This window comes from Aulonocara stuartgranti (genome assembly GCF_965226115.1).
Source record: "Aulonocara stuartgranti genome assembly, chromosome: 7".
NCBI lineage: Eukaryota > Metazoa > Chordata > Actinopteri > Cichliformes > Cichlidae > Aulonocara > Aulonocara stuartgranti.
In genome coordinates, this window is record NC_138945.1 from 25142794 (window position 1) to 25161563 (window position 18770).

The 18770-nt window shown below is 45.2% G+C and overlaps 1 protein-coding gene across 3 annotated transcripts; it reads right to left on the minus strand.

Annotated features, from left to right (window-relative positions):
* Window positions 1-115: 115 nt before the first annotated feature.
* setd1ba (SET domain containing 1B, histone lysine methyltransferase a) lies at window positions 116-18697 on the minus strand. 3 transcript variants are annotated; one of them, XM_082539703.1, is made up of 19 exons: window positions 18332-18697; window positions 13287-15574; window positions 12877-13028; window positions 12530-12628; window positions 11969-12239; window positions 10961-11082; window positions 9485-10573; window positions 7123-7842; window positions 6382-6555; window positions 6200-6293; window positions 5900-6108; window positions 5723-5804; window positions 5283-5627; window positions 3859-5145; window positions 3433-3599; window positions 3222-3347; window positions 2986-3105; window positions 2508-2645; window positions 116-2401 (listed from the first exon to the last, which is right to left on the minus strand). In XM_082539703.1, exons 2-19 carry the CDS (start codon window positions 13345-13347, stop codon window positions 2228-2230), a joined length of 5430 nt encoding a protein of 1809 aa, XP_082395829.1. In that variant the 5' UTR covers window positions 13348-15574; window positions 18332-18697; the 3' UTR covers window positions 116-2227. The 3 variants fall into 3 exon arrangements, with proteins under 3 accessions (XP_082395829.1, XP_082395831.1, XP_082395830.1); XM_082539705.1 differs by lacking the exon at window positions 18332-18697 and having other exon boundaries at window positions 3859-4398; window positions 5014-5145; window positions 13287-13753; XM_082539704.1 differs by lacking the exon at window positions 18332-18697 and having other exon boundaries at window positions 15473-15995.
* Window positions 18698-18770: the final 73 nt, after the last annotated feature.

The window sequence follows — 18770 nt, forward strand, 5'->3', positions numbered from 1 at the left end:
ATTGATGCGGCAGCTGATTGATCAGCTGCCGCCTGCATCAGCAGGACGATCTTCATTCCATCAGTCGTATTTCTATCTCACATCGTGCAGCCTCAGGAATAACAAACCACCAGCGTTTATGGATGTATGCAAAAATGCTTTATTTCCATTTTTTCTTCCTTTTTCATACATTTGTTGTATAATAAATAGACAGGAGAAACAGGCTGACACATCAGTCCTCTTCTCATGCCGATTCTGCACCTTTCTTTTCTCCACACCGCAAACTTTTCATAGAATTTACAACAGAAAATTAAAAAAAAAAAAAAAAACCCCAAAGCTTGACACAAGCTGAATTTCCTGCTACCAGCTCATCTAATTCTGATAGATGTCTGAGCTGTGTTTATGTAGCAAATCCCAGGGAACAAAAATATATATATATTTATATATATATATATATTTATTTATATAGTATTCACAGTTACACTATTTACACATATTAGGATTACAAAGCAAATGGGCAGAAAAATGAAGACGTTTCTACAAGAAACAATCTTTCTAAAGGGAGGTGGAGACTCGTCCTGTACACAGTGGACCTTTTTTTTTTTTCTTTAAATAAACAACCTTTTAAACCATCAGATTTCTTTTACAGATCCCTGAAAATACGTTTGTTTGTCTTTTTAAATACTCAGTCTTTTGTGAAAAACAAAGAGAGAGAGAAAGATGCATTTTAAAAGTTGTGAAGATGTATATAAAAAAAGCATTAGATCTTCTGTACAAGTCATCATTTACAATATGAACATCACTGGTGGAAAAAAAAAATCTCCATTTTCAATTTAACTGAATGAAAAGCAAAATGTTAGACTTGGTCTTAGCGGGAGGACTGAGTGGGTGAAAAAGGGGGGGGGGGGCGGACGCATAAGTGCGAGCCCCGAGTGCATTCACAAGTTTGTCTTTTTCATTGCGATGAGTTTATAAAGAAAGAATCGGCTCTCTTCTGCCTTGCGGGGAACATTAAACACTGGTAGTATAACGAGGACAGAAATCTGTGAGCACACAAACACGAGACGGTGAACCCAGATAGAAAAAGGAAAAGAAAAATCCTCCATCAGCCAAAAACAGGAAGCATTTCTGTGCACATCCATGTTAACGCACCTCTGGATTCCTCGGGTTAAACAAAGACAGTAACGCATTCATATGGCACTTAAAATAAGAACTAACTACTCTCTCCACAGCTGAAAACTTGTACCTTCACTTGCTCTGGAAGTAGACAGGACTTGATTAATCTTTAGTCTTTCTTGCTCTGCATGATTGGTTGGCTTTTTCCATGCTGCGACCCACGGAAGGGGGGGGGGGGTGTGTCAGTGCACTCACAGTCTCGCGCTCTATCCGGACACGATAACGAACACATTCACACACGAATATAGTGTCTTTGAAGTAAGAAGAGAACCTAAACGAAACCGCAAAACACTGGAATATCATCAATACAAAGTTTGAACATCTTAATTAGCATTTTTTTGCATAAACTAAGAGGAAGCAGCATGATCCGTCGCTGGCTGGTGAGAGCAGGAGATGGTTGGATATTCCAGATTTTGCAATGGTAAGCTTGATTTTTTTTCCTTTTGTTTCATTAGTTTGATTCACGTCCAGGAAAACCACCCGCGTGGAAACGTCACCGTCTGCCATCCGCCTCTCTTCCCACAAGTGGGGAAGAGGGTGGCGTTTACCTGGTGGGCTTGTGCGTCTTAACAGTGTTAGTGAGCAGCTGAACATGAGAGTCTGTGTTGTTTCTATGTACCACGTGTGGCGTGGGTAAAGCTTATGAGACAAATGAGAAAAAAGGAAGAAGAAAAAAACAAAAGGTGTAAAACTTGTACGAGCCAGGCGTAGAAGCAGCCACGCTGAAATACTGTCCGATGTTGAGAGGAGGGGAGGAAACGCTGCACCCGCAAGTCAAGTGTTTGCACATAAAAAACTAGAAGTTTTCTTCTTCTTCATTTTTTTTTTTTTAATTTGTATGTTAAGAGCACCATAATTCGTAAACAATCTAGAGTTAAATATGTGAAGAGGGCCAGACAGGTAGCTGAACTCTGTCCGGGTGACTTGCCGGTTTTCTTCTCCTCACTCCCAAACAAGCGTTCCTTCTTCAGTTCCTCCTGATCCGAGATTTCAAGCACGGAGTTTGCGCCGAGTTTGGGGCGAGCTTAGAGAGAAGCTGGGGGAGACCTTTCTTTCTGACCTCGACTTGACGTTAATTCAGCGTTCCCCGACAGTTCTCTGCCCCACACAAACAGGGGATCTTCTCGTCCTCGATGGGGAACTTGTAGTCGTACGTGATCTCCTCGTTAACGTTGATTGGCTGCCTGGAGTAGATCACGATCTTCTTTTGAGACTCCACAGTGATGACCTTCGCATAACAGTTAGGCTGCAAGAGGGAGGAGAGGGGGGGAAAAAAAGAAGGGCATAAGAACAAATTTTCTTTTTTATATTCATGCTGCTAAACCTTTTTCCCCATGCAGATGTTGCCTTACATTGCAGCTGTGATTGATGAAACGAGCAAAGTTGCCACACTTCGTGGCGTCTATGATGGTGTCGTGGTCGACACGGAACATGTAGCTGCTGCCGATGCCCTCTTCTTCATAGCGTTTCTCCCTCATGTCCGCGATCACCTGCCAGACAAGAACGTCAATCATTAGATGGTATGTTAATACTGCAGATATCTGCTGACACCCCGTGAACATATTAACAGCTTCACTCCTTAGAACCACTGGTGAAGAGCTTAACAACCTAACCCTTTGGCTTCTGTCAAGTCACAATTGTTGGTTACCTGGACTAACCTGAGGAAAGGTTACTTTCAGTGGTACTGAAATTCCTCATGATGCACTATTTCTATACTGTAGGTTAATCAGACACATGTGAGTCACATAAAAGTAGGTTAAAAACAAAAAACTGTTTACATACATGCAGAAAGAAAACCCACATTACACAAACCAGCTGTCTGCCTCTCACCTGTCTGATGTTCTGTCCCACATATTCGATCACCATTTCATCAGCAGCGATGGGCTCCATGGCGAACAGACCCCAATCGTGGATGTGTGATTTGCAGAATCTGATCTTCTTCTTACGGAACTGAAACAGACAAACACTTGGGTGTCACAGGAAGTTTGATAACATTTTAAAGTGTCTGCTGGTAAAAACTGTAGAGTAAGGCAACCTCTGCACAGGTTCTCCTGCATAATATTTACCTTCAGCTGGTTGAACTTGAGCAGGTCGCTGTCACACGCAAAAGAGGACAGCAAGCGCCGCTGCTCCGAACGCCGCTCCGAGCCAGCTCTGGTTGAGGCGTGGACCTGCGCAGGAATACTCATGCCCTGCAGAGACAGAGAGAAGCTAAACGTGTTCACCCACAGCAAGTTTTTGTTACACACACCATCACAATCCACACGTCCTGCCCACCTGTGTGTCAACCGGCGGCTCCTCCGACTGCAGCCGCGTGCTCTGAAGGTACTTGATCTTGTCCTTCTTGTCGATCTTGTAGTATCCCTCGCTTCGCGCGCAGCCCGTCGCATGATCCCTCATTCCGTCATCTCGCCTCTTTTTCTTCACTCCAGGGATGCTGGTAGGTGCAGGGAAGTCAAGGAAGGGACTAAAAACACCTTGAAAATTATTCCAGAAAGCCAGAAAAATCCTTGAACCCTGACTCAAAATTTGCCAACTTCCTCTTTTTCACCACCAGAGGGTGCTGCTGTTCAAAATACAGTGCAATACAATTTCATTTACAAAAAAAGAAAGAAAAAAACCTTTAATAAGAACTTTTATGTTGTTTCTCTCTGTGATATAAATTAGAGACTTGAGCATCGACTTTTGAGAATGAAAGGATATGAGGATGGTTGACCCAGAGCGTGTCGTTGAGCCAGTCGTTACCGTTGTCCTGCTGGAGCATCTTGTCGTAGGTGATCTGCAGAAGCCGTATGTCCTCCTCGTCTATGCCTTCGTTCCAGATGTCATACAGGATGGTCATCTCCTCAAAATCAGAGCGTCGGGTGAAGTATGGCCGTGGAGGCGTGGTGACAGGAGACAGGCTTCCCAGCAGGATCTCATCCCAGGGCCGCCGCGCCCTTCGTGGCGGCTTTGAGACCACACTGGGTGCCTCGTCTTTGTAGGTCAGGAAGTTGTCTTCATCAGGTAACACCGTCTGAGGCTCCACTTCTCCTTCCCGGAAGTCCAGGCTCGAGTGCTTGGGGGACTGTGCACAGATCGTCTGTACAGAGAGAGCTTCGAGATGTGCTTCATCAGGCAGATGGATGGACTCGGATGAGAGCTCCAAAGACTCCTCAGCCGCAGAAGCCGCTGGCAGCTTTTTGCTTCTGGGTCGTCCAGGTTTCTTCTTCAACGGCGTGACATCGGACGGCACAGGGACATCTAGAGAGAGACCAGTAGGTAGATCTTCAGGGATGCTGACTGAGTGCTCTGTGCCGGCTGCCAGGACCTGGCCTGGCACAGCGCTGATGTGCGGCTCCTTAAAAACTGGTCTATCATCCAAGCTCTCCAAGGACACTTTCCTATTAATTGCTGCAGGGTCAGGGAAGACAGGGGCGAATGTTAAGTCCCTTCCTGGAGTACGGGGCACTCCAGCGCTAAGGACAGGGGACTGAGCAGGGTAGGAGAAAGGACTACCAGGGATGTGAGGGGAACTAAGCAACAGACTGCTGCCCGTGAGCGGAGCATCACTGCCTGGTGTGTTGGGCACTGTGTCGGTGCTCTGGGATTTACCCAGACTTCGGGCACGCTCCATGAGGTCCCTGCCAGGCGTGCGGGGGATATCCTCATCTGTTGGGAGCCGGGGCCGCTGAGGGAAGTCGGGCAGGGGGCCTGGAGGCGGATGGAGAAGGGATCGGCCTTCTATTGCCGGGTGAGGAGGGAGAGGGAGGTGCATTACAGATGCGGAGGCCGATTTGGGGAGACCCATGCTTGAATCTAATTGGGAGGAAGCTAATCGACCAGGGGTGCTGGCTACATCTTCAGGCTCTGCTTTACCTTTTGCTTTTGTCTCCTGGTCACTGTCAAACAGGACGCCTGTGGGAGTGGGTGGCCGAAGATTTGCTACAATCTCCTGATGTTCAGACTTCACTGCAGGAATGTGGCTGTCACTGATGTCTCGCTCTTGGACTGAAAGACAAGAAACAGTTTTTTTTTCCCCCTTCTCTAATTTTCATTTAACCTCTGACAGCATCATTTTAAAAATTAGAAATGCTTTTTGTTGAAGTGATGCACGCTAGACTACAGAAATGGGAGCAAACATTTACCAGGGATGTGTTGAGGTGACGGTGGCTTCAGGTCCTCTGCTGACGGCTCCTCAGGACTAGGAGGTCTGCGTATCTGCTCCTCCTTGACCTCTGGGAGCGGTACTGCAGGAGAGCTCGGAGGCTTAGCTTCTGTTTCTTCCTCCTCGTCCTCCGAAGATGAAGATGTAGAGGATGAAGTAGATGAGGAGGTCGCGGCATCTTTGCCGTCAACCTCCGCATCTTCTGCTGCCTCCCTTTCTTCCTCATCGTCGTCTTCCTCTTCCGAGCTTAACCCGTAGCCAGAGGAGTCAGAGCTTTCTGACGAGGAGTCTGAGCTGGCCTTGGAAGAAGACGAACTCTCAGCTTCTGTAAGAAAAGAGGCAAAAACAAATGAATAACTACTGGAAACGCATTAAAATAAATAAAGCCAACCAGCTGTTTCTGTCAAATATCTGAAGTACCATCATCAGACGAATCTGAAGAGGAGCTTTCACTGGATAAGTCTCCCTCATCTTCACCTTCGCCCTCCTCATCACCACTCTCCTGGAAGAAATCAGAACGAAAAGGTTTATGATACACACAAAATTTCTGTACACTTGCTGCTTTTTCCCCCCCCTTTCATTTTGGAGGCGACTTACTTTGCCAAGCGACAGCCTCTCCGCAACCTCCATTTTAACAGGTTCTTCCTCCCTGTCAGACAGCGACTCTTCCTTCCCTGAGGTGTCCACCTCCTCCTCTCCCTCACTGTCCAGCTCAAGCGGTCGAGAGTGGCGTCTCTTTGCCGACGTGCCGTCGCCATCCAGTTTGGAATCATCTGAGGGGAGCTCAGCTGGGTCTCGTTCCCGGTCTGACAGAAAATTACCAAAAGATAAATTGGGTTTTGAAAGAGAACTGCACGCATGGAGGACCGAGTGAGAGTGTAAACGGTGGAGGGTTACCTTCGTCCTCCAGTTCGTCGTCCACAGGCGTGGAGGGTCGGGCTCGTTTGTTGTCGCCTGCAGCTGCGGCCTCAGGAGGGTCCTTCCGTTTGACCTGAGCACGACATGCACCATTTTAAACACCTGGTGCATATGATGCTTCCTTCTACAGTTCAGTAAATAAAATTTAGAAATCATGATACCTTGAAGGAGGGTAAGCGGATGGCCCCTCGCAACCCGATTCCTAGGCCCATACCCTCGTAGCCCAGCCCCTCACCCTTGTTCCAGTTCTCAAGGAGACTTGACCCAATCGTCTCTTTGGGTTTAGGTCTCTCTTCTTCTTTCCCTTCTGCGCCCTTTACTGGAGTCAAAGATGCCTTGGAAAGAAAGACGTCAACTAAATGAAACCCTGTGTTTCTCATTACCACGAACAGCAAAAAGTAGCTCAGTCAGATTTCCTCAGTGATCAAAGAAAAGGGATTTTAAATTACTTCTTCATCCTCTGTTTGTTTTATCCAATCAGGCACAAAAATGCAAATGAATTAAGTGATTTTAAACAACAAAAAAATAATTAATTTACAAGATGAAACGCGTGACCTCTTCAGCTGTTCTTGCATTCATAACAATTCATTACCACATCAGATGAATTCATTATGACGCTTGTCAAAATAATATCTCGTATTAATGCAAATCTCCTCGTTGTGTAAGCACGCCGGACCACAAACAGGAAAATCAGCTGCAAACGTGCCTTTTTATTACTCTCCTTAATAATCTTGAAACGCATCACGTGATCCAACATTAATGTCACTGCAGTCTGTGGCCTCTGGTACGTAGAATTAATTCATATCCTATGGATCTAATTTTATTTCACTATTTAACTGATCGTAATTCAAAACTAGTACAATAAGCAGTCAGTACATGCAGATTTTCCCGCTGGAGCTTACCTTAGCAGAACGTTCCTTCTTATCCCACCAGTCATCGAAGGCCCTAAAAGCCACAACCTCCACCATTTTGCGGTTCAGGTCGCGCTTCATGATGGCCTTCAGCTCTTTGACAATGACCAGGAGCACGCCATCAACAGTGGCCTTGTGGGGATCTTCTTTTTTAGTCTCATATCCAGGAGGAGGAACGGTGGGGTTGAACTTTGGTAAACTGGGATGCTGCCATTGTTGTCCAGGTGCCCCTGTGCTGCCTGCAGGTGTAGCACCCATGGAAAGAGGTGCATAGGGTCCCCCGAAAGGTCCGGAAGCGCCATTGTCCATAAAATGTGGATAGGGATAGGGCCCTCTGGTCTGAGCCATGCGACTCAGCATCTGCTGCTGCATCTGGAAGGACATCGGAATCGTGCTCCACTGCTCCCACCGGAAGCAGCTCATCAGATCCATAGGCACCACCGGCATCGGAGGGTAGGGACCCATGGGCGGCAGCATGGGGTGAGGCACTCCGGTATGGGCGGCCAGGTGAGGGGCCAGGGGGTGATGCGCGATGGCAAAGCCGGCTTGGTGGGACAGGGGGTGGTAGCTGGAAGGATGCATGGCCATGGTCTGCATCGGGGACACGGCAGAGTTCACGACGATGCCTTTGCCACACTCTCCGCTTGTGATCGGAGTCCCGGGCATCTCATCGTCTGAGATTTCCATATCCTCTCCCGATGACTGTTGACCCTGTGTGGAGACAGGACAGCCTGTCAGGACTGAACAAATCTGTGCAATCACCTGCCCTTTTTCACCTGACACCTGAGTAAATGTTATTTTCTTATGAAGACCTTAAAATGAGGTCAAACTATCAGACTAAAAAAAAACAAAAAAAACAAACCAAAGCAAAATGAATATACCTCGACTTGAGAAATGTGGCAGCCCCTTAAATATAAACAGCGCTGGGCATTGTGTGGAAATGTTTGAGATGTTTGAATAAAACATAATGATAGTAAAGGGATGATTTCTTGGGATACACCACTTTAAAAAACAAAACAAATGAACAAACAACAACAACAAAAACACTGGTTTTGTAATGTTACATTTGTCAACATTTAAAAAAGGAAACCCTACAAATCTCAGTAGGCATTCAGTGCCAACTCTCTTTTATTGCCCTCACTGATGTGCTACAGGAAAACTTCAGACTGTACCAAATATTATCTTGGACTCACAGCACCTTCAAAATAAGAGCACTAAATGATTCTACACCTGGTCTGAGTTCAAAGTTCAGTCACAGTCAAACACAGCCGACCCGAGTCTTCGATCAGCGTGTTACCAAACCGAGATGTTTGCTTAGGCACCGAACTAAAGCGCCGCAGTGCAAAACACAAATGCAATACTCTGAAAAACATCTGAGCACTGAACTCTCATCTGTTCTGTTTTATTTCATAAGTCTCAGCTGCTGCAGAAATGAAACCGAGCAGGGAAAGCTCAGCATGGGAGTGGCGTTGTTACCCAAATGACCTGTTTGTACTGTTTGCTTTGCGATAACTTGAAATATGAGAACAGAGACGCCTCGGCCAATCCTGACTGTCAGGCTCAGCTAAACCAGGAAATGTGGCGTGCTGAAAGGGGCCAACAGCCAAACCGTGCTTTTCGTCCATGTGAGCGTGTGCTGCGAGTGTTAGAAAGAGGAAACAAGAGTGTTCAATTCCCCAACAGCAGAGAGGCTGTTATTCTTCCTCGCAGCACGCTGTGTTGAAACGCAACCTGACAGGCCAGACGGTGCTACTGCGACTTTAAAACAAAGAGAGGTGGTTTGTCTTCCCATGAATGCGAAGGCATTTGTAAGGCTGCACCGAAAGCTTTTTCATTCATAACTTGCTGCAACTCTTTTATCTGCGCCTGACAAGGAGTGCGTGTGCGCACATGAGGCAAACAAACACGCTTCCTCAGAAGGTTACAGGTGCTTTATTCTTCATTTTTCATTTGCAGAAAAATAAAGAAAGAAAAATGCCAGTGGTAAACTGGAGGAGCAAACACCTTTTTGGTATGGCCCCTATTTTTTTTTTTAAAGCACGGTTTGCTGTGAAACCGGAATTTCCTTTACAAAGCAGAAGAAGAAAAAGAATGAAACAAAAGGGAAGGTTTACTACTACCGCCGCACACTGAAACTAGACCCGACTTCCTGCGTCCTCTGTGTAACTGTCATTCACAGCTGTGCGTAAACATCAGCACCGCGCTTCCATCAACTTAATCAGTGCCATTAATGAGAGGTAATTGAAGCAGCACCTGTGCGCCGTTTCTTGTCAAATGTGACAAGCATGGAGGTAAATATGGCGCTATTTGGACACAAATATCAGGGAATTAAGAAAATAAATATTTGCTTTACCGTGTCCATTTTCTCAGCGGGAGAGTGGCCTCCAAAAGATCCTTCTTTCTCTTTCTCGTGGACAGGAGAGCTGATTCTCTTGATCAGTGAGGCAGTCCCGGGAATTGGCTCTTCATCTTCCGAGTCCGGCAGTGGCGTGGGGCTGATGTCCTCCAAACCTGTGCTGGAGGGACGGGAATTTTGCTGACCACCTTGAGAGCCACCTGTGTAAGGAGGGATCGGGGATAGCTGCGAGGACGAGGAGGAAATCGGACTTCCCTCCATTCGCACCTCGTTGTCCGAGTCCCGCTCGTCCAGGAACGGCAGCAGTTTTGTCCTTTTCTCCTTGAGCAGCATCTCAATGCGAGAATCCAGGCTGTTCCTCTCTGGATCCAGAATGGGGGAACCGGGTGAAGGGCAGTGCTCTGGTGTTTGAGGAGGAGGGGTGGTTGGATGAGGAGCGGGCTCTGGTGGCGGAGGCTCCGGGATTGGAGGAGTCTCTGGTCGCTCCTTGGCGGGCAAAAAGTCAACAGCAGCCGTCAGGGGCGGCTCTGGCGGTCGGAGGTATTCACCCTCCCTTTGGGCTGGGTGATGGAAAGCTGGCTCTGTTGGAGGGAACGCAGGGGGCAAAGGGGGCTGGTAGGGTGAGAAGGCGGACTTGAAGTTGGGTGTAGCGGGGGGAGGCGCTGTGTAGTTGAAAGAAGTGGTGGAAGGTGGAGGTTCAGGTGGTGTGAGCTGGTGCTGTTTGAAAGGAGGCTGCTCAGGCGTACTTCGATACATGTTGCTGCGATACTGAGGCCTCTCCGGTCTCCGGTTGTACGCATCCTGAAATTTACTCTCGTGTCGGCGAGATTTGTAACCTCCGGAGCTCTCAGGACGGCTAGATTGGTAGGCAGGCGTGGACTGCCGACTGGAATAACTAGAGTCCTGAGAGAAAGGCGTACCAGCCTGACGCGGGGTATGAGGGGTTCCCTGGGATTGTGGCGTATCCTGTCTTAGGCTGGAGTAGCCGGTCTCCAGGGTCAGGGGGGTGGAGGAACTGCTGGGCGGCAATGTTCCTCCCCCAGCAGACACGCTGCTCTCTGATAACCTGCGGATGGGCTCGCAAGCCTTAGAGGACACAAATATGAAATTGTTAGAGGCGAATTCTAATTTGGGCATTTTCTTGAGAACATCTTTAGGTTCGAGAAGATTCTTTAAATCAGTTTCTCAAACAACTAAAGCAAGTAAGATTTTTTAAAATCAAAATAGCAAGCTGGTGGCACAGCAGTGTGAGGACATCTCAAGATACAAAGCCACAGGTTTGACTGACTTTCAGTTAAGTTCCTGCTCAGGTGTATCTTGAACCATTTCTACAAAGCACAATAAAGCATCTACACAAGAGTGTGCAACAGTTCCTCCAAATTGACCTTCAACAAACTAGCACAAAACTACTACTGAATTACTATTTTACTCTTAACTGCACAACCTAAGCTTTATTTCTTTTTGTTTTTTTACCAGTAAGGCTTCTGCCAGGCTTCGAGGGGAAACTTCTCTGGCCTCCTCTCCACCAACAGGCAGCGTGCGTGGAGTGTAGCTGCCATTCATCAGGAGCTGGAAGTACCTCAGGCGATTCTCACCTGCAGAACAGTAAACATGTCTGGGTCTGATGCCAGGTTTACAAAGCCAACAGACTTCATCGGGCATCATTTAAGTGACAGTGATTATTCTCCAGTAGCTGAACTCCAAGCTAAACATTTTAAAGCAACAACTTGTGCTTATGGAGGGGGGTTTGCAAACTAATATGATGCATTATTATTTGTATCTGCAAAAGCATCATTATGTTCTGGGATAAATACCACTGATCAGCATATTTTAATTTAAAAAAGCATGCATTCCTTTAGCATATTGATCAAAAAAGCAAACCCTAACTGCACTTCTTAAAAAGACATCAATCACACTTAGGGAAAAAAAAATCCATCAATTTGGGGTAATACTTTAACATAAAGACATTACTACGGACAATGAAAACAGTGCAAGCTGTGAATCTAAATATTTGCCAGTATTTATAACATTAAATAATAAGCAAAACTGCTAAAGTGGTATGTTACGATGCGTTCAAGCTGCAGTTTTGCATCAGTAAAAAAAATAACAAGACAGAACATGCATGGACTTGGAATTCAAACAGTGTTAACAACAGAAAAACTAACTTCTTTTCTTAGTTTTAAATTAAATGCAAACAATTTAAAGTACAGAGGACTCGGACAGATTGGCTTGTGTTTGTTTGCAGGTCTGAAATTATGCACAGTGGGAGTGCACAGCACCGTCAGCTCTGGGCTTGTGGGAGCAGGCTTATATTCAATGAATGAATTCAATTATCCACGTAACCAGGCAACGCACGTAAATATGCACACGTGAACGCTGTCACTCTAAAGGTAACACTCGGCTTGTCATATTTCTGTGCTCCCGACTCTTATAACACATATGATTCTGATTTTTTTTAAGCAAACTTAAGCTCTTGTTTACCTTTCGGGTCCAGCTCCACGTGGATGATGTTTCCCATAACAGACGTGTTGTGAAGCGACTGCACGGCCACTTTGGCGGCTTTCACGCTCTCGAAAACAACTTTGGCTATCCCCAGGTGCTTTTTGTTCTTCGGATTGTACAGGATCTCGACCTCCTCGATTTCTCCGAATTTTTTGCACATGTCGGTAAGAAATCCTTCCCTGATATTGTCGTTGAGCCTGGCGAAAGTCACCTCCTTTGGAGGCACGGGGCCGATGTAACACTCATCGATCTGGAAGAAGAATGACAGGAGTTAATGTTGCACCGCGTGTGTGGAGGGTCATTTCTGACAGCTGAGATAACAACTGCTAGGAGAAGTTTCAAAGATCGCGTTGATGCACTCGGTCGAGTCCGTAAAAGCAGACATGCATCAGAGCAGAGCGTATTATTTTGGTCACCGACAGGCACATTTTCACTTCGCATCCCGGAGATGAGTGAGAGGGGGGTGTGTCTGCAACTTTTGACAGCACCCCGTATCCGCAAGGAAAAGTGTGGCATCGATCTTCAAGCCAGAGTGGATACCTTAAATTTTGGCACCGGCAGGTCCGTCTCTTTGTACTTAGTCCACAGACGACCGATCCTGGGGTCTCGGACGATGTCCACCGGTGGTATCCCGGGGTTCTGTGGGAGAAGAGGGGGGAGACACACACACAATGCCGTTATCCATTCACAGCTCCACACGCTACTAACTTGTTGCAAAGTTGTCCTGCGTCGGTGAATCAACACGAACACCTCCGGGCACCGTGTTCAAGATGCTGAACGTGCCCGTGACAAACCCACGGCCAGCACAGCCACATTGTAACCTATCATGGAGGTCGGCTACTCGGTTACTATTGTAGCCGCTCCGCCGCGTCAAATGCGGCACTTACGGGCATGCTGAAAGTCTGTCCATCGTAGCGATACAGTTTGTGAGATCCCTTCTTAAGCGCCGGGTCGATTATCAACTTGTAACTTCTCCAGTGGTGACTCCGCTTCTCCGCTGAGCCGCAGACGGGATGACTGTCCATGCCGTTCGCCAAACCTGAAACGACAGGCAGCGACAAGGAGAGGAGAGCTAACGTTATCGGGAGCCAAGCGCTAAGCACGGTTCTCCTACCAGCAAAACCTCCCCCCTTTCCACCCCTTCCAACACTTTAAAACAGCCAAACGTTACAGATGCATGACTTCGGTGGCGGGGGTAACCCCAAGCGAGAGCGAAAAATGGGATCTAGTGTATATCCCACTTACGGAAAACAGGCATTAGGAGGGCTGGAGAAAGAGGAAAAAAGAACAAGCTTACTTGAACTCTGCTTTCTGCCATGGTCTTCGTTCAATCTGTTCCTCTCCCCTGGCTTGGACATGGTTCGTCCGATCGGGTGTTGTTCTCTTTGTAATTGATGAAAAGACGAAATCGCTTTCCTTTCGCCGCTTACATTACATGATTTAGCTTAAAGAATACTGCCTCCTTTTCGGCGAGAGCCAACACATATTGTGTGCCTCTGGTCTGTAGCTGCTTGTCTCTCCCACAATACACCGCTAGGCTTGCCCACCTCCAACGGCACTTTCGTTACAAACTTGCCTCCATGGCCGCAGCTTATTTAACGCTGCATTAGCCTAACAATAAAATAAACGTGTTTTTAGGCAGGCCACGCAGAAACGCTCCCATTTATATCCGCGACTAAATGAGGTCTGGCGATAGTTTAGTGTCTCACAAATCCTCTAAACGACATAGTGTTGAATCTACCGGCTGTATTTACCTAACTGGCAAACACAAGACAGACACAGGGGGTAATATCTTCTTAACTGCCACTAAAGGGCTAATAAAACTGCTTTGGTGGCGAGCTTTTCTGTGCGGTCTTGCGGGCGTTTGTACATTCAGGACATGTCGGTTGATATGTTAGGGTAAAAGAGTCATTACGGCGACACGGCAATAGGTGATGGCGGCTAATATAAAAAATGTCAAACACGGGAATTGGAATTTTAATACGAACACTCGCATGTCTGGCAGCTCGATTTCGCTACCCGGCTATATAACCGTTGGAACGCGGCGGTTTGTTTGGTTACAGCAACAGACTAGTGCCAATCCGTCGCCTATGTTCCCCATTTGTCCTCTTTTTAAAAATTATTAATGTTATGCTAGCATTTTTTTTAAAACGGTGGCGCTTTTATTTATATAATACTAAACCTGACTGTGCTTCTCTTAGTTTGTAAATTATTTCAGTGGAGGTGCGTTGCTATCGGACTAACTGGGTTTTGTTTGACATTGCCTGGTGCTGTTTGCAGTGCTCGGGCAATTGGCTGGTTAACAGCGGTAGCTCAACGAGCCAATCAGAGCGCAGCAGCAGAGGAGCCGTCTGCTATTAGAGGCACGGCTCAGGAGTCCTTCAACAGAGAGCAGAGAGAGGGGGCTGAGCGCTCTCGGCAGCCATTTTCCTTAAACAGGACTCAATGGCCTATATGGGTTTCCTTTGTTCCAAAGGGATCTTACATTTGATTTCCTCATCTCTCACGGACTATGATAAAACTATGATTGCTCCTTTTAAAGGATTGAGAAGAAGGAAGAGAATGTGCTGGATGCAATTACCCCGTGACATTTTGAGCCTTTTTTCCTCTGCCTTGGAATCCATCTTTGTCTTAACTAGGTCATGGCACACCCATATAACAGTATTTATATTTCTTAAGTGAAAAGAAACCAAAAGTGTTGTGAATAAACAGCTTTATGCTTTTGGAGATGTTTAAAATGATAGAGGTTGGGGTGGGGGAAAAACACAAAGTGACAAAATGTGCAATGGCAGCTTGCTGGCATTGCACTTATGGCCTTGTAGGATATGAGTTGCAATGAGTAAGTTCAAGTCTTTTATCATAATTTATTTTTAAATTTAACAAATTAATGTAAAATGTGAGGCATGCAGTTAATGTTATTAAAAGTATGTCTGTCACTTTTGTCTACTTGAGCTATGTGATCACATAAAAATGCTGCAGCTTTATTGTTTAAAAAAATATGTCCACTGGCATGCTGACATTAAAACATACAAGGCTAAAGGTGCAGGGTTTGTAACATCAGTGCTCCTCAAATGACTGAAAGCAGGCCACGGAGACCTAATGGCCGCTTGTTAAATAGTTTGTTGACTGATAATCCATTTGCTCTGATTAACAACGTCTCCCACTTTTCCTCTCACAACAGCAACGCTTTAAACACCCTGGTGTCTCCTGTTGTGTCCTGTACTGCAACTGTGGAGACAGCTTGAATCGACTAGGTTTGTGCTGTCCAACTAAGAAAGCCAAATGTGCAATTGTCGACTTGACCTTACTTCAAGGGCATAATTTAAATTTAGAAAGAAGCCCACTTAGGAAGTCCCCCATCACCACCACCATTTTTAATTATTTAATTTTTTTTCCAGCTTCTACAGCGATTTTTTTTCCTTTTAAAAACACAACCTCAGATTAAAGAGATGGAGGGAAAACTTTCAGGCTGAAAATATTTACCTCAGCAGTTAACAGGCCTAAACGCAGGGGCAGGAGGAATGTTTTCAGCTCCATCTTCGGATCCTCTAATAATGGCATTAATAAGGGGTGGGAATGCGTCTCCTGAAAAGGAAGGAATCCATTAGCACGAAAAGATAGAGCTCTTTTGATAACTTTTTTTTTTGATCAGTGGTAGCTTTGCCTCTCTCAGCCAGCGAATATGCATCTTCAAGCATCATCTGTGTGGGCAATATGCAAAACCATCTCTTCTCTCTCCCTGAAGACAGGATTGCAGTCGATAATAGCCTCTCTTGCTTTTTTTCGACATTTCTAGCTGATCTACACTTCACTTAAAACTGCAAGGATAATGTTTTGGACAGGTAATGGATTTTTGAGCTATTTCACTCAATTTGCCAGCTTTATGTGTCTACATTAAATAGTCTCATAAGAGAGCAGACATCAAAGAAGCAGTTGATACAAAACGACGTCAGCGTAATTGTTTAAAAAAGGGAAAAATGAGTAACTGTAACCCACATTTTTAATGATATTGCAAACTTACAGGCAGTATTCAAAACATGTAATCCAAGTCTTAAACGAGCCACCAAAAAAGAATCTTATGGGAAGAAATCTTGTGTTTTTTAAACTGCTTCTTCCCCCTCTCCAAACAGAGACCTTTTTAGTGGTATGTAGGCAACACTTGTTCTGTGGTTTTCTCTGCTGTTCTCTGTCTCAAAATGGCTTCTTTACAGACAAAGGAGAGCACTGTGCCGTGAAAAAGCTGCTGCGCCATAACTGGGTGAGGCTCAGGAGAGCGTTTTTTTTTTTTTTTTTTTTTAATCCGAGGGTAATTTCAACTGGAAGTAACCACAATAAGCGCCACTGGGGGGTGATTTATTTTTTATTTATTTAATCCAAAATGGTGGCTGCTTTTACACGAATATAAAAAGAGAAGAAAAGACGACAACTGCGTGTGAGGAAGGAAACTTTCATAAAACCGGCGTAGTCAGGCGGTCGGTTGCTAGGCTGACTCGCGCCGAGAGCTCGAGCGCATTCGTTGGAACCCCCTCCCCCTCCTACACACCGTTGCCATATAAGGTCACGAAGAATCCACTGCAGCGACAGCTCTGTTGTTTGGTATCTAGGCGAAAATAGCACGCAGCGTGCGCGTGATCTCTCGCTTCAAAGTCCAGCGGATCAACGGCTGCTTTACCAGATTAGACAAACATGACATGAACCTCTTTTTTTCGGTGAAGGAGTTAAATATACAGAAGGGGAGGGTCTTTATTCACGTACGTAAAATGGAAGGGGGCGCGGGGGGTCTCTAGATACACCTCTTTAGTTAAATGGTGCAGTCTTTCTCTATGTGTCAGTGTGCGTGTCAGAGGCCTGTTTTTCTTGTTATCAACTGCCGGCCCTAAGCTGCCGGGCGCGCGCATTCAGGTCACAGGGCTTCAATACCCTCCCCCCCTCTCTCTATGTTAAGCTTGTCCTTGCTCACAGCCAGCCCACGGTTACGGCATGTAGAGGGTTTTATGGATATGTTTAAAACAAACAACATAAAAGTGAAAATGTGACATTACTTTAGAGATGGATTTGCGATTAAATCGACACCCATTTGGTTACTTATAGGCCTTTTCTTTTTCTTTTTCTTTTTTCTGTTGTTAAAAAAAAAAAAAAAGCTTCCCGAGTGGGTTGTGCCCGTTCAGCGCTGCCGCTGACAGTCTGGAATATTCCACACAGAGAAGACTGGCCTTTTTCCCCTGCAGGACAGCTGTCTCTTTCTCTTCGGAGTGATAATATTTTGACAATTGTTCTTTCTTTATTAACTGATGAAAATGGGCTGTATGCGTGTGGATATGTAAGGACAATTTGATATCCTTTTAAGCCATATGTTATACTGCCAGTTACACCTTGTAAGTCAATCAAGCACTTTAAAAAATGTAACTTATTCAACATATTTCTTTTAAAATTTATTGCGCTAAATACTGTACAAAACTGACAGGTACACTGCTGTGTCTATTTTTTATGGCTTTTTGTACTTTCAGCTTTAAATCCCGACGGACTGAATCAAATCAAACATTCCTCGGAGTCGTGTTTTTCATTATTTATGGGCACAGTTGGCTTTTTCAAGGATTTTTTTCCCCCTCTTCCCCGTGCAGAGATTGATTGGTACTGTAAAGGGGGGAAAAAAGCCAGATTTCTTCTTCTTAGCTCTTAAATATTTGCATATGTAGTGTATTGCTGTACTATTCCACATAATGATCTGTAACATACTCTCATTGCAAGTTTTATTACCTCTTGGCTGTGTGTGTGTTTGTGAGATGATGAAATAAATAGACTATGCATTAATTTTATTGTTTTCTTTTTATGGAAACTAAAAGGAGATTTTGTTGAATTTTTGGGCCCATCCTTAAAACTGTGCCTTAGCTGTGATGACACAATATATGGCATGTTTCACATGCTGTGGGGTGAGATTACTGGAGGAATTTTGAGTAGAAACACGTTTATCTTGTGCCAATTTATTCACATTTTAAGAATAGAATTTTTGAAATGGAGGAAGGGTGTCAGCCTTTTCTCTTAAAGGGACAGGTTGTTCACATTTTCAGCACTTCCATGATCCAGCTAAACATATCATTAAACATCCCTGGGTTTAATTTGACTTTTTAGTCCACGTCAGCATGTTTAAGTGTTTGGCGTTTTGTGGTCATATATGGTTGTTCCCTGTGATCTGCTCTCTCCCGACACCCACAGTCACTGATAACCAATCATCTACACTGCCGAATGAAACACGTTCCCAAACCTGCTTTCTCACACTTTCTGCTGTGTTTGTCTTTTAATATCTAGCCACGTCAGTGTTTAGCTCTAGTTTGTAACACTCACCCTTGTGACAAGAAAATACACCCAAAACACTGGAAAATACAAAAATAAACTTTAAAAAAAATCCTCACGCCCTTGAAAAGATTCATCACATTATAAAAAAAAAGACCAAAAAAACCCCACATCCATAAACTGCACCCTGGGAAGAGAGAAAATAGTTTGTCCTGATGGTACCATCTGTGATGTCACAGCAGAGAAGCATTACTCACATCCTGCTGAGGACTCAAAATGATCACATGGTACAGAAAACACTTTAATTTTAAAGTAATATACAGTTATTTTGATCTAATCTGGAAGCGCTGGTGCTCAGATGCTCTGTTTTCTGTTTCAGATATATTAAATATTCTACCTGCAAGCTGCTTGCATGCTTCCTTAAGGTTCCAACTGTTATATCTTTCCAGCCTGACAGTGGAAAAGATAACCAAAACAGGCTTTTTACCTG

Coding starts and splice junctions, on each gene's coding strand:
- setd1ba (XM_082539703.1), bottom strand. CDS start 13,347: ATGTCCAAGCCAGGGGAGAGGAACAGATTGAACGAAGACCATGGCAGA. Junction 11,083..11,968: donor CGTGGAGCTGGACCCGAAAG/GTAAACAAGAGC, acceptor ACTGTTCTGCAG/GTGAGAATCGCCTGAGGTAC. Junction 10,574..10,960: donor GCCTGGCAGAAGCCTTACTG/GTAAAAAAACAA, acceptor GTGTCCTCTAAG/GCTTGCGAGCCCATCCGCAG.